We start from the raw sequence: 15161 nt of genomic DNA, 5'->3' as shown, positions 1-15161 counted from the left end.
AAATGAGCTCTCTAACCATTCACAGAAATCACTCCTGAGTGTGTGAACAGGCTGAACAGTCTTGAGTGTTTCAGAGGAGCTGGTGAAAATGGCATTAATATATACCTGATATATATATATATGTGGTAGGTGGATTGGCAACTCATAGTGTCTGTAGGTGTGATTGAATGTGTGTGTGTGTGTTGCCCTGTGAAGGACTGGTGTCCCCTCCAGGGTGTGTTCCTACCTTGTGCCCAATGATTCCGGGTAGGCTCCAGACCAACCGCGACCCTGAACTGGACAAGTGGTTACAGACGATAAATGAATGAATGAATGGTTCATATATCATATCATATATCACTCTACCCAAACATTATATGTTATATGTTATATTTGTTAGATTTTACAGATATCATGGGTAATGTAGTGTAGACGTGCTGTTCTATAGTTGTTTTTCTTTTCAATATAAAATAAAATAACGACCATTGCCTGTTAGTAAATGGTTACTTGGAAAGAAAAATAGACAAATATTGCTTGGGACTGTGAAAAGCAGAAAATATAACCAACAAACTATGATTGTACTTTCTTTGACAAACTGAAGAAATAAAGAGATGAAAAGAATGGAAACAAGCTGAACACTGAAACAATTAATTTGTATTAGTCTTTAGTTAGTCTTCTTCATGACACTGAAAATGTTGAGCTGAAATTAAATGAGTGAGCTGTGATGTTTGCATAATGCTATATACATTATATGTAATATTCTCTTTTACACATGCCATGCTTAATACAGTAGACTTCTTGTTCTATCATTCTTTTTTTATTTCTATCCAATTTTCTCTCCATTTGGTGTTTCTTGCCCCAATTTTCTCTCATTTCCTCAGATCCCACTGTAGTAGCGCTTTTCCCTTGTTGCACAACAACACTAATTGCGCTTGGTTATTGAGTGGCAAGAGGCTGTATTTCACTGTAGTGCTTTTACTCTGTTCATAGTGGATAGGAGGCTTTTATTTTTTAGCCCAGACCTAAGCCAGCATTCATCTGTGTTTTGATCATTCTACCTTTCTGTATTTCCACAATGGCTTTGCTTACCGTTTCACTCCAAGACATGTCTTTACACACAGGCACAGATCACTGCACTAAGCTCCTGGCAAGGATACCTGACCCCGGGCTTCCTTCTGTAAGACAGTCTTTTGTCTGAGAGTTAGGGGAAAAGTTTTTTTTACAGCAGATGCTTTAGCTTTTCTGTTACAATATTGATATTGGAGAATGACAAAAAAAAAAAAACAGCTCCCTTGTTTGTTGTTTGGGGTTTGTACTCTGGCCATTTCCGTTTCCTTGGCTCCACTAATGGACCGGAGCAGATGGAGTCATCAAAATGCTGCTGCCACTGTGGAAGGCCCCATGAAAATGCTAGCGCCCCAGGGACAGGACACTCCTTTACTTAAACCTCCATACACAAGGCCTCTGTAATTCAGCCATGCCTTTTCTGACTGATGTGTCTCAAACATCAACAGCTGTCACACTCCAGATATTGTTACCCCACCCCTATTGCTCACACTCCTGGGTGGTATGCAGATTAGCTACATTTTGCTGCTGCATCAGTGGTGGCCTTTGTATTTTTCCTCAGAAAATCTGCTGCATTATTTACCTGCGCCTGCCTTTCCTGCAAGGCTGTTGTGTTTTTATCAGAACAGATGTTAGATAACATATAAACATACAGCCTTTCTCGTGGCAGCTCATAAAATATGAGGCTGTGCATGTACGTGTTTGTGTGAGCGTGTGTGACTGTTTGTATGCTATCGAACAACATCTCTCATCGCACAGACATACAGCACAAAAGCCAGACACAACCTTTCATTTATTTCCAGGCAAAATGGCCATTAAAAACAGGTCTTCATTTTTCATTGTCAATAAACGATAGCAGAAAACATAACGTAAACACAGGATTCAACAAAACCCTCAGCAATTAAATATTAAATTACTTTTTGTCCACGCTTGGCTGTTATTACAATGACATTCTGTTCAGGCGACCTGCTTTCTGCTTTTCAGAGAATTCAGAAGGGATATTTTTCAAAGATGGAATCGTAATCTCTTGCTCTGTTATGTATTATCTGATGATACCAGTTATACAAGAAATACTCTCTCTAGTTTTGTGTAAATGTAAAATGAATGTAATTCTGGAAAATGAATACATGTATTTAATTGCTGTGCTGTCTGGAAATTTAATCAATGAAGGCTGGTCCCTGACTATTACACGGCACTGTATGCAGTTTAATTTAGTTCCTAATACTGAGAGAGGAATCTTTTCATTTTCTAGTGCAGATCCATTATACAGCATAGAAGGAATACATTTAAATATTTGGTTTACCACGCATATATAACAGAGAATATATGGCTCAGCATCAAGGACATATATTGTAGAAAGTATAGTCTTGGAATGCTCGGATATTAAATAACTTGTCTTTTCTCACATGCAGCTCATGTCTAATTAACACTTGACGATTACCAACAATGCACCTGAAAAGCATACGGTCTCTGTGGTGTTTATGGAAGCTTTTTAAAGTTAGTTTTTTTGTGTTAAGTAGATTTAGGCAGTCTTACTAGAAGCCTGGCAAATGTTAGTGGTCTGGCATGAAGTTACATTGACTGTAATAGCCATTTTCGCAGTGCTCACCAGTAGCATGTTATTATCATTACGGCAAAACCTACATAATTGCTTTCACTGCAGGGAGCCTTATGACCTGTCATTTGAATGTCCATTACGGCACTATTCTCCAGCACATCAGGCTAAATTGAATAAAAGGTGCTCGGAGTAGCAGTAAGTGCTAAATGCAGAGTGTGCGCTGGCTGCTTTAATGGCTCTATCACTGACACACAGAGGGACCATATGAAGACTATAATGAGACTCAGATACATTGCTGGAGTCAGGGCTGGAGTACACGGCCTAACTCGCCATACGGCCATGATGGAAACATGTCGAGGGAGCATTCCTCACGGATTTGGATGGATGAGGGTGATAACAGAGAGTAGCATGAGAATCGGATAAGGAGGACATCTTCCCCACCCACTCCAAAGTTCAGCCATTTCACTGTAAACCTCTCTAAACCTTCTCTAAACACTCAGCTGAAATAAAGCAGAGCAGTGCTGCCCATCTCATTCAGCCCGGCTTCAAATAATACAACATTTTAAAGAGGCACAAAGCCTCCCCAGCTAAATTTGACTTACTGCTCCTGAGATTCCAGGAACTGTTTGTTGGAAGTGTTATTGCAAGAAAAATGTGTTAGATTTGTGTCCACCCCATGTGGCTTAGTTATTGTTTGCTTTACCCTCCTGTATTTCAGAAAGCCCTAGCTTTGCTTTGTTTTCTCTTGCATGAGTGTGATCTCAGAGTCAGAGTCATAAGCTGTGCACATGAAAAGCGCTTTTTTTGCAATGTGACCACTTCCTGGCACTGTCTTTGCAGGTGTGTGAGCGAGTGTGCATAGGTGTGTGCAAATGGGATCAACTGAGCTCGCTCTCTCTCTTTGCGCGATTGAAATGGTAATTTCTGCTGTGAAAATACGTTGTACGTCTGGCCTTTCTTCCCTTTCTGACCAAGTGTTTTCTAGATTCACAACTGTGAAAAGAATTGCAGTGGAGGTGTTTTATACCTTTCTACCTTTGTAACCTGAGCTCTCTTTGTTCTTTCATTGTCACGCTGATAATTGTCTCACGCATCTTTTGTCTCAGAAACTTTATCAATAGATTTGACATGTAATTCATACATAATAACACAGAGGTATGGCTATTAGAGTGCATCTATATGTTCACATGCTTACAATGTGCAATTATCTCTTGCTTAAATAGCTATAAACTATAAAAAAGCAGAGAATCACAACATAAAGACACTGAAGTGTTATGTAAATGGCACTGAAAGTCTGACATGTGGCTGAAGTGGGGACTTATCGGCCGGAGTGGATTTTCCTCTTATCGGAAATTTGAACCTTCCAAGTTCTGACTGACTGGACCATTACCCGTCTCCTGTCATATTCCCATCACACATGTGCAGCATGGGTTGGCACGAATAGAAATTCTGTCACCACTTCAGGCCAAGACAGAACATTGATTTTCCAGCCAGGTGATTTTAATTAGCTGTTTGTAAGTAATTGTCCCATTGTTTTCTTCTTCTATGGCTTGAGCCTTGGCCAGCACCGTATCAGTCATCCAGCTTGCTGTCAGTCTTTATTCCGGGCCTGTCTCCAGATGATAAGAGCACAGTCAATGCCTGTGACACTCCTTGCAATTAACCTTTCTAATTAGCCATTTGGCCATGGAAACGATCGGACAGAAGAGACTGAAGGGAGCCAGGGCTGGGCATGTTATGGAGTTTGACTTTTGTGTGATGGATGTATTTATTAAGCCATACATCTGATTATATTGTTCTGGAGTGAAAGAACGTCCCGAATGTAGACAGGAACAATCTCTAATGTATATCTCACAGGACTGTAGCACTGACTGTTTTCAAAAGCAGCCACTTGTCTCAGAATGGTTTTGAAAGCCTGGTCAGTTTGCTGGCCATGTGAGGTCACACAGAGATGTGACACAGCTGCTGCTGATACTCTGTCTCTGTTCTCTGATCTCCCTGGCTCCTGAGAGAGAGAGAGAGAGAGAGAGAGAGAGAGAGAGAGAGAGAGAGAGAGAGAGAGAGAGAGAGGAGTAAAATAGAAAGCGTCAGTGTAAGGAGTAAATGAGAGAGTGAAAGAGAGAGGATGGAGGTAGAGAGAGAGAGTAAGCAATAAGAGAGGAAGAGACAGAGAGAGAGAGAGAGAGAGAGAGAGAGAGAGAAGCCTTCGCTGCTTTCCATGCTGTTCCATGCTGTTAGAAGACAATGCGCACTGACGCTAACTGCATTTGTGCATTAACAGCACCCTTGAGGCATGTCTTGTTTGAACATGTATGCCTCCATCACTATCAATAACCATAAATAACAGTTTCTATGGAAACCCTACGGCACAGAGGAGATAAGGCAAGGGCCCTGCTAGCTGCCTGGCACTTGCTGTATCTAATGCAGGCTTCTCAATAGCACTTAGGGGCCCTTATTTAAATGTGGCAATCCAGTATAAATAGCCAGGGCTGGTAGTGTGGTAATGCAATAGGGAATGAAGGTTTAATGTAAAATATGCTATGGTCATCCACTGTGACAGGAAAACAGAAGATGTGCACATTCATACACACTCTCTCTCTCTCTCCCTCTCTCTCTCTCTCTCTTTCTCTTTCACTCTCTCTTACACTCATTTACACACACACACACTCAGGCACACTCACACAACCACACTGAAACCAGCAGTCGCACACACCAGCCATAACCGAGGTTTATACCTTTAAAATGTAAAGAGTAATTGGTTGTTTGTCTGTTGCTCCCAGTGGGCCCTGATGTGAATGAATGGAGACGTAAATAAGAAAGGAAGGCAGACGTGAGGAGGCAGGCTGGTGATACGGGCCTCCGCTGTAAGCCCAGCTTATGCCTCACACGCAGGCAAAATGAATCTCATTTGCTGAAAAGAGGCTGATATTAATACCAAGGGGCTCAGAAATATGCACAGAAAATGAGCTATTTTTGCCGGGTGCTTCTTTGAACATAGCAAGGCCCTTTTTTCCCTCAGCAATAAATTTGAATGCAATATTCGGGTCCTATTTTTAGGTCGCAGCATCTTTTGTCAAGGTTTCGTGCTGTACCGATGAAGTCTTTTGTCTTTGTGATTGGATGCTGGGGCTCCTGAAAGAGACCACACTGCAAAGTTTCTTGGTTTTTTAACTGGTGTAAATATGTTCATTTTCCCTTTATGAAATGGTATTACCGTATTATTTAATAGTTCTCCAAAGCACAATTCGTAAATGTGATACAGATATATCCAGTAGGATTTTTATCAGGCTTTTTCTAAAAAAATGTATTCATTAGTGAAGTTTTTTTAATATTCGAGGACTGTCTCCTACAGTGCATCTGTTTGCTAAAAGTGGGGAATGAGGGAAAGCCTCATGAGCCACAGCATTATGGAAATATGATCCCATCTCTTATTCCCTTCACTACTCGCCTGTAGAGGGCTAATAATCAACATAATGCTTTGAATATGTACAGGATATTTATATAATCCACATGGACCTTTGAAAGTGTAGTGTATTTATAAAGTCAACGTAATGCTTTGATTATGTATAATATATTTATATGTAAGTGAGTCATGTTTTAAATGACTTGCACTGCCTTTGAAGCTCTGCTTTTCTGAGCTTGAGCAAGGTCCTCTGGGCTCTCATGGCCCACAGCTCAGTGATGGTAGCCCCCCAGCCTCGCCGGGCCCTCCATTACCAGCTTAGTGCCGGTCCACAAACTTCTGTTATTCTAGTGTGGCTTCACACTGGGCAGGGATGTAATTCCAAACAGAGCCCAGCACACTTATTAGACCGGAAATATTCCCTATCTGCCCTCTGCTGTGGATGCAGCCAGATGTTGTTCTGTCTGTTTTCTGTTTGGCTTTGTGTTCGCTCTGTCTGGACCTGAACACAAGCTCAATGTCACTGAGGGGACTTTGGACAGGTTACTCAAACAGATCAGAGCACATTTACCCACACTACAAAAAAAAATCTAAAATGTAGGCAGTACATTTCCTATTGCTCACTGTGGGATTGTTGTTAGAGTGTCTGTAGTGGTAGATCATTTGCTTCAGGTAACATTTCCTGTCACTGTGGGAACACTTGATAACATCACTCCATAGCAGTAAAAATAGAAATAGGTTCAATAATCATATTATATGCTTTCATCATTTGCATGATGTGAAGTCTTAGATGTAATGGCTGTGTTTAAGTGAAGTCATTTTTGGAATGTGAAAGAGATCAAATAGCTGCTAACAGTCTATGTATAATACTGTGCATATATCAGAGACTACCAATGCTAAGATCAGGTCTCTGCTGTGACCAGTCTTTTGTTCTGAGAACACTAGCAGCTTCTTTGTTTGATTAGAAAATTTTCTTCTTTTTCTCAGCTAAGGCTTCTTGACAACTACACATTTTTCAGACCCATTTTGAGCTGTGTTCCCACTGTGGAAAATGGTCAGGAACACCCATAAAGATGAAAGATCAAAGACTTAAGATGTTTTAGGTCTTGTCCAATTTTTAGAATTTTTCCATTTCTTGGAAACCCCTTTTTTAAAATCTTAGTGCAAGTGGTTTATCTTATATTTAAGCTTCTCAGGAATATCACTTGAAATGGAATAATTAGTGAAGAATTAGTGAAGAAGATAATCTCTGAAGTTTGCACATGACTGGGCCTTATGACCCCCAAAAGAGGCCTCAGCTAAAAGTTTGTATATGAGAATAAATGGGCCAGAGAGTCCTAGCCCATGTGCAAAATCACTGCTCAAGGCGGTTCTGGAGGCAGAAGGAACATAATAGTTTACCAGCCAACAGGCAGGGAAGGAAGTGATTAGCTGCCTCTGAGGCATTTGAAAATCTCCACCCTATCACATTCATCCCCACCTGTTAGTTTGTAACCTTGAGGGCAGTGCTGCCTCCAGAACCATTTTGAGTAGGGCTTTTTGCACATGTGCAGTGTCAGACATGCCACAGAATTAACTACACAGTTTCTTCTCTCAAAAGACTGGAAACTAGATTTATGAATATGGCCCTGAAATGATGGACTCTGAATGACAGGATAGGTCACGGCTAATGCTATGATGGGCTCAGTTATTGACAGAGTTCACATTAGTTCTAGTCTCTCTTAAAGACTGCCTTCAACTAGTAGAAAAGAAAAAAAAAACAAGAAAGTGGTCTCGTTTAGTTTCTCCTTGACAGAAATAAAATCAGATGGAAGGACAAAGGATGCTTTTGATTTATTCTCTAGTTGCTCAGATATGTCTCCAGAGAAAATGACCTCTGTTATCTCATGTCTCCTCTTGGGTTTTAGTAGCGATCTCAGTGAAGTCTCACACTGTGCTCAGATTTGTCGAGATAGTAACAGTTATGTTTATCTGCAGCTGAACTAAAGACAGGAGCCCAACCATTTCTCATCCAAGACTAAGAATGTTCTTAGTTTCAAGGCTATGATAAAATGTTTTTGTGTTATTTTAGTAGAATCTATTTTACATTTGTTGCAACGGGCAGAAGGGTGGCACGGTTGTGCAACAAGTGTCACAGTCACACAGCTCCAGGGACCAGGAGGTTGTGGGTTCAAGTCCCGCTCCAGGTGACTGTCTGTGAGGTGTGTTCTCCCTGTGTCCATGTGGGTATCCTCCGGCTGCTCTGGTTTCCTCTCACAGTCCAAAAACACGTTGGCAGGTGGATTGGCAACTCAAAAAGTGTCTGTGAGTGTGTGAGGGAATGTGTATGTGTGTGTGTGTGTGTGTGTGTGTTGCCCTGTGAAGAACTGGCGCCCCCTCCAGTGTGTATTCCTGCCTTGCGCCCAGTGATTCCGGGTAGGCTCTGGACCCACCGCGACCCTGAACTGGATAAGCGGTTACAGAAAATGAAGGAATAAACAATGTGCAGATACGCTTAGTTTTTTTTCGTGTGTGTGTTACAGAGAAAGGCTAGCGCAGTGTTAGGAGTCTTGCCCAAATATACTTACTATAGCTTAACCTTCCTGCCCAAACTGGGAGCCAAACCCTAGATCACTGTGTGAAAAGCAGTACTGTGACTTATTACAGTAGCAACCATTATACTCTATACCAGTCTCTTGGGCAGCATTTGAACAATAAACATTTAACTCCACGCTGTCCCAGTACGCCTTTCGCCTGAATGTGTTATTGAAAAGCAGATCTTACACTTTGCGTGCTTCCATCCTCAGCCTCTGCACAGAGCCTTTCATTAAGGACATGTCACTCTGTTGTGGTATCAGTGCAGCTGCCAACGAGAAGTGACAGTGCAGGCAGACAGCGAGGGTGCGTGTGGAGGTTTTGTCTGGTGAGGCAGCCTTGCCTCGCTCTCCCTCACTGATCCTTTGGCCCCTCCGGCTGCTGCCTTCAGTGGGTTAGTGCAGTCATTTCTACCACACCGGCCATTTATTCTACCCACATGCTCTGTCAGCCAGACACTGATGGGGGAGGTGGGGGGGCTGGAGGCTATAGTCCCTGACCCTCATATCCACAAAACCGTACACTGATTGAGTGTGTGTATAAGCGTATATGGCCTAGCAGACCAACTACCCTGTTTGAGTAAAAATATGAAATATTTAGAAATATATTTATATATACAAGGCTAGGAGCACTCGTGCAAACAGTTAGTTATGCAGCCATTGGATCATGTTTCAGCTTATGATTTGATGAACTGTAGGAGTCCATCTCAATGGGATATTTACATGAAGTGACCTTTCTTCCCGGAGGGACCTTGAATTATGTTACAATGTTGCCCCCTGCTGGATATTCTACTTACTACTGCAGTGTATTGAACACAAAAGAAATCTGATCAGATTTGTGTTTGGCAAACACAGCTACAAACAGAAATACCAATTATAGAAAATAAAGAGAATTCAGCTACAGCTCAGGGAACATCAGTCAGCTGATATGGTACGTTACCTGCTGATCATTTTTTTTAAGTGTGATTCAAAACCAAGTATGCGATTGTCAGTTGGACTAGTCATTGTAAACACAAAACACTTTAAGTGTCAATATCAAGAACAATCAAAGGCATTCAGACTGAACATTTAGTCTGAGAGTAACATGCTGTAAAACACAAAACACATTCAGACTTAGCATGAGCAAGGATCCGCCTGCAGCGATGAGATGCATAATAATTATCATTGGTATATGCAGTAAAATGTTAAAGATGTGGAGTATGCTAATTTTAATTATATGCAGCTAAATATATGCAGCAGATGTTGCATACGTTAACATTATAAGCAAAGTGCTCTGTGCTGTTACATACAGCCTGATAGCAGTTCAATTGTTTGCTAATGAGGAACCTTTATTTAAAGGGCATTTCCATAAGTTGTTAAAAATTTCTCCATAGTTAAATGTTGAAGATATAAACCAAGCAATTTCTCATGCTTTAATGTGAAACAATCCATACTAGAAATAAGATTTAGGCATTTAAAAAGCATTAATGTAGTGTGAAACATGCATGGTTTCTAATGCAAAATAGAACCACAGACAGCCTTATTATTATTGTAAATTTACCGCTGTCTTATAAACATCAGCATATAAAAACACAGAAGATGTGTGTGTAAGGATTTATAGTATATAGTAATACAATATATTTTCATTATTGACATGCCTGGTACCTATTTTCTGAACTATACCAGTATGAATTTCTCATTGTTTACATATAAACAACTGAATTTACGTAGACATTTTGAAACAAAATAAAGTGGAAATCAAAAATGATGTAATTATATTGTGTTTTGTACATTGTATTAAAGCAATAACTTTTACTGCTTCTGCTTGTAGGACTCACCAGATTACAACAATGTTCAGGAGCTGAAATATTTGGACATGGTGGTGTGTGAGGCTCTGAGACTCTACCCACCCGGATTCAGGTAGGACTTCAACATCCACATGCCAATTTTATCCACATAGCCATATTGATTTTTTCCTTCCTCTGTAAGTGCATAACATTATACGCCCCCTCTACCAACAGTCATTTAGGAACCAATAACAATAACCATCACTTTGAGAAACATATATTAAGTATATTCCATTGTTCTGAAAAGTCATTGGTGTTCTCATGTTGCTTTTTTGTTCTTTCTTCCAGATTTGCCCGAGATGTTGAAGAGGACTGTGTGGTGAATGGACAGTTTCTGCCTAAAGGAGCGACACTAGTGATTCCTGCAAGCTTCCTTCACCATGATGCACAGTATTGGCCTGAACCAGAGAAATTCATGCCGGAAAGGTAAGAGGTCTTAGTGTCTTCATTTCAGTGATTTATTTCATGTGTGGGATGTTAGGAATGATGACGCACAGACATCACATGACCCAAAGATATTCTGCTCTTTGCCTTCCAGCTGCAGGTCTATGCACAAAGTAAAATACAAGAAATTGACAAAACTACTTCATCTACAATATGTTTTTGGATGCAAGATTTTCAAGGTTCTAAATCAAGGACTGTCTAAAGACCTGAGTAAACAGGACTCTATCTGGCGCCTGTGCCCTAGCTGTGGTTGTGGCTGCAGGCTGATATCTCTTCTCTGTCTCAGGTTCACCCCTGAAGCCAAGGCCAGCCGTCACCCCTTTGTGTATCTGCCATTTGGAGCCGGGCCTCGCAGCTGTGTGGGCATGAGACTTGCCCAGCTGGAGATAAAGATGGCTTTGGTCAACATTTTCAAGAGATTTAATGTGGTGGCCTGTGAGGACACTAAGGTATGAGGATTTAAAACGTTTGCAAATGTTTAATATGATTAATGTGATGCTGAAAATTACCTGCTTACACTCAGCCACAGTTCTAAAGGTCTTCTGTAGACACATGTACTCATACTGTGGCAGATGTACACTAGCTAAATTCTTCTCATTACCACATCATCCAAAGAACAGGCAATAAGCAGATTTTAATGATATAATGTGTAGTAGAGTAAGAATTAAATACAAATGGAATAAACGCAGACTGTACATTTTACATTTAAAATTTGCAGTAATTAATTTATCAAAGCATTCACTATTCTAAACCAACCAACTACAATCACTAAAAAACTAAAATATCAATATATAAAGAGATATATTGAGAACAAGATATATAAGAGAGTGCATATTTTTATATATCGGTGTGTGGGTGTGTACTATACATAACTACAGAAATAGAATATATATAAACAGAATCAAATGATGAACTACTATATTAATGAAGAGCAGGCATAATGCTTCAGACATAGAACAATATTTTCACTCAGTGTCACTTACTTTTGCCTTGTAGGTTCCTCTTGAATTAAAGTCCAATACCACCTTGGGACCCAAGAATGGCATCTTTGTTAAAATTTCCAAGAGAGACCATTTGGATAACGAATCACCGTAGGCTCTACTCTGCAAGTTCCTTTATTATGTTATAATTAGGACAATAATAATCTGATTTGTATAACTTGTTTGCTATATGCCTTTTAATGCAGATATGTAAAATTGTTACAGAATGATTACTGTGCTGTGTTAGAGTGGAGATAAGGACACAACTGGACTGCAACACCTGTGCTTTTGAGAATACATTTACGCGGTTTGTACCTGTAGCGAAAGAAATGCACCTATAGAGTACCTTTCTCTGACAGTGTACAGTAGGCCTATATGTTTAATATGGGAAGTAAGAAAAATGTGTAAACACACCTCCTTATGCAGAAGATCACCACTTTTTAAAGTGCTCCGGGGAGATGCAGGATTTGGATTTCATTCTGTTGCAGAGCTTTCTGATTGTTCTGTGTCTCTGAAGCTCAAAGGACATCCTACAAGGACACTGTGTGACTCAATTCGTGTAAGGAATATTTTTCAGAGCCTCAAAAATGGATCATTACTAACACGACTACTATAAAACAAGCAAACCACATAGGAAGCTAGGGTTTGATTCTCAGTTCAGGTAGGAATACCACACTACAGTAATTAGGAAAAGTATAATGTGTAACTAGTCTAGGGTGACCATACATACACTTTCTTTTCTCCAGGATATTTTATCATTCATGAAGCTAAAAAATGTGTCCAGCCAGGATTTCTAAAACAGCTAAAATGCCCAGCAGGCATCTTTTTGTTTGCTTCGAATTTGTATATATGGAGATATAATGTTTTGTAACATAATGTAATGTACTGGGTGGCACAGTAGTGGTGCTGCATGTAGTGTTGCGGTCACACAGCTCCAGGTGTCTGTGAGGAGTTTGGTGTGTTCTCCCCATGTCCGAGTGGGTTTCCTCCGGGTGCTCCGGTTTTCTCCTACAGTCTAAAAACACACATTGATAGGTGGATTGGCTACTGAATAGGTGTGAGTGTATGAGTGAATGTGCGAGTGTGTGTCGCCCTGTGAAGGACTGGCGCCTTGCGCCCAATGATTCCAGGTAGGCTCCAGGTCCACCACGACTCTGAACTGGATAAGCGGTTATAGACATTGAATGAATGAAAGAATGAATGTATTGCACTGCTGTGTAGCCTCTTCTTCTGAAATCAGATTTACTCATATTGATCTGGGCTTAGTTCTGCTGAAAATAACACTGTACATTACTGTCTTTAATAAGGCTTTAATGCTAGCCTCAGAGCTACAGAACCAGGAACGCTCGTCCACATCCCTTCCTCTGTTCATGTCTCTTGCTGCATTTAAAATCTTCTGTGTGATTACAGTTATGATTTTGAATATATTACCTGATTTCTGGACCATTTTGCATAAAGTGGTAATGTTTTTAAATACAGGGAATAGTAAAAAACATAGGGGAAAACAGTCTTTAAAGAAAATGTATTTTTCAGACTTTCAACTGTTCTGGCTTTATCTACTGTTAAATACATTTTCTAAAATCAGTCAAAGACTCAAATAGTATTTAACACCAAATCCTATGTGAGAGAAAATTTACATTTTTGATGCTGGACTGTTTTAATAAAAGGATAATAATGCAATGAGAAAAGCCATTCTATATGTTAATGTGAATAAATTCTGAAGGCGAAGCTGGGATGATTTTTCCTCAGGATCATCTAATGTCTGGATCATTTACGGCTTTGTTATTTAACCACTGCTTTTTACATGCTATTAAAATGTGAATAGTAATTGGTACATTTTAATTTTCTTTTAAAGAATATTATATCATTTTATTTTGCTGATACCTTCCTTCAGTTGCAATATTTGAGTACAGTTCACATGTGTCGTTCACATCTTTCTTAATACCATGTAAGGAAGGTTTATACTCGTGACTTTGTGATCTGAGCTGTAGTCCATATTTTACTGTGATTACGTTAAACAATCTCTAGGGTTTTATTGGTGACTGAAGTCTTGAGCTTTGCAACTTCCCACATTTGAACTGATAATTTGAGTAACAACTGAGAAGGAACTGCATGTTTCACAGCAGGTCTCTGGCAAAAATGTCTGCCTCTGCCAGAATGTATTTGTAAAAACATTTTTGTAAAGTCTGCAAGTAAGAATGTGTAAGAATTTGCATTTTAACTTGGAAATTAACACAGCTGTAACTCCACATTTAGGTGTTTATCTGGACGAAGTTATATTCTGAATGAATAACACTGAACAATTACCACTAGTATTTATTGGGGCGACCTGTGAAGGACTGGCGTCCCCTCCAGGGTGTATTCCCGCCTTGCGCCCGATGATTCCAGGTAGGCTCTGGACCCCCCGCGACCCTAAAAAATTGGATAAGCGGTTACAGATAATGGATGGATGGATTTATTGGGGCTATTTTGTCTTGTCAAAAAAAAAAAAAAAAGATTTGACATTGTACGTTACCCATCTGTGGCAGTGAACACACACACGCTATTTCACCAGGGGCAATAAACACACCCGGGACAGCGGACAGCCATTCCTGGCACCTGGGGACCAGTTGGGGGAACAATTGCTCAAGGGCACCTCAGCCATGGATTGAGGGAAGAGGACAGTGCTGTTCCACCCCAGCAGTGGAATCAAAACCAGCGACCTTCCAGTACTAAACCCACTTGTCTAAACATTAGGCCACTGCTGCCCAAATGGACATCCCTAATATATCACTGAGATAAAGTGACAGTGAGGCTGGGCACCATAGTCTATTCATTAGCTGGGACACACATTAAGAGTTATGCAGATGTGTATGTGTCCTTTTTTTATTTATTTATTTTTTAAACAATAGAGAATTTCTTTGGCACAGCAGGTAGTGTTGCAGTCACACAGCTCCAAGGACCTGGAGGCTGTGGGTTCAAGTCCCGCTCATTTGCTGTGTTCTCCCCGTGTCCACGTGAGTGAATGTGTGTCTGTGTGTGTGTACACATTCCCCCATGGTGTACTCCTGCCTTGTGCCCAATGACTCCAGGTGGGCTCCGGACCCACTGTGACCTTGAACTGGATAAGTGGTTACACATAATGAATTAATGAATTCCGTTTTGGTTTCATTCACAGGCTACCAAGAATTGTCTGAAATCTAAAAATATAAAATGCATTTATACTTTAAGGCAATTCATGGTGAATAATATGTTAAATCTTTGGCTACTGTTAACCCATAATTTGTTTCTTTGCAAACAGTTTGAGTAACCACTACTTAAAAGAAAATATTTTATTGCATTACTTAAAATATT

General features: G+C 40.2%; 1 protein-coding gene across 5 annotated transcripts in view; it reads left to right on the top strand.

The window, feature by feature from the left end:
* Positions 1-13621, top strand: part of tbxas1 (thromboxane A synthase 1 (platelet)) — an 85037-nt gene extending 71416 nt beyond the window's left edge. For all 5 annotated transcript variants that reach the window (XM_066684824.1, XM_066684826.1, XM_066684823.1 and 2 more), the window contains 4 exons: positions 10389-10477; positions 10693-10830; positions 11135-11297; positions 11845-13621. In XM_066684824.1, the coding sequence (XP_066540921.1) occupies positions 10389-10477; positions 10693-10830; positions 11135-11297; positions 11845-11943 (489 nt within the window). In that variant the 3' untranslated portion in view covers positions 11944-13621. The remainder of the gene's footprint in view (positions 1-10388; positions 10478-10692; positions 10831-11134; positions 11298-11844) is intronic.
* The last annotated feature ends 1540 nt before the right edge of the window (positions 13622-15161 follow it).

Source organism: Hoplias malabaricus, chromosome 11 (assembly GCF_029633855.1).
Source record: "Hoplias malabaricus isolate fHopMal1 chromosome 11, fHopMal1.hap1, whole genome shotgun sequence".
Lineage (NCBI taxonomy): Eukaryota > Metazoa > Chordata > Actinopteri > Characiformes > Erythrinidae > Hoplias > Hoplias malabaricus.
This window is presented reverse-complemented; position numbering and strand designations above follow the sequence as displayed.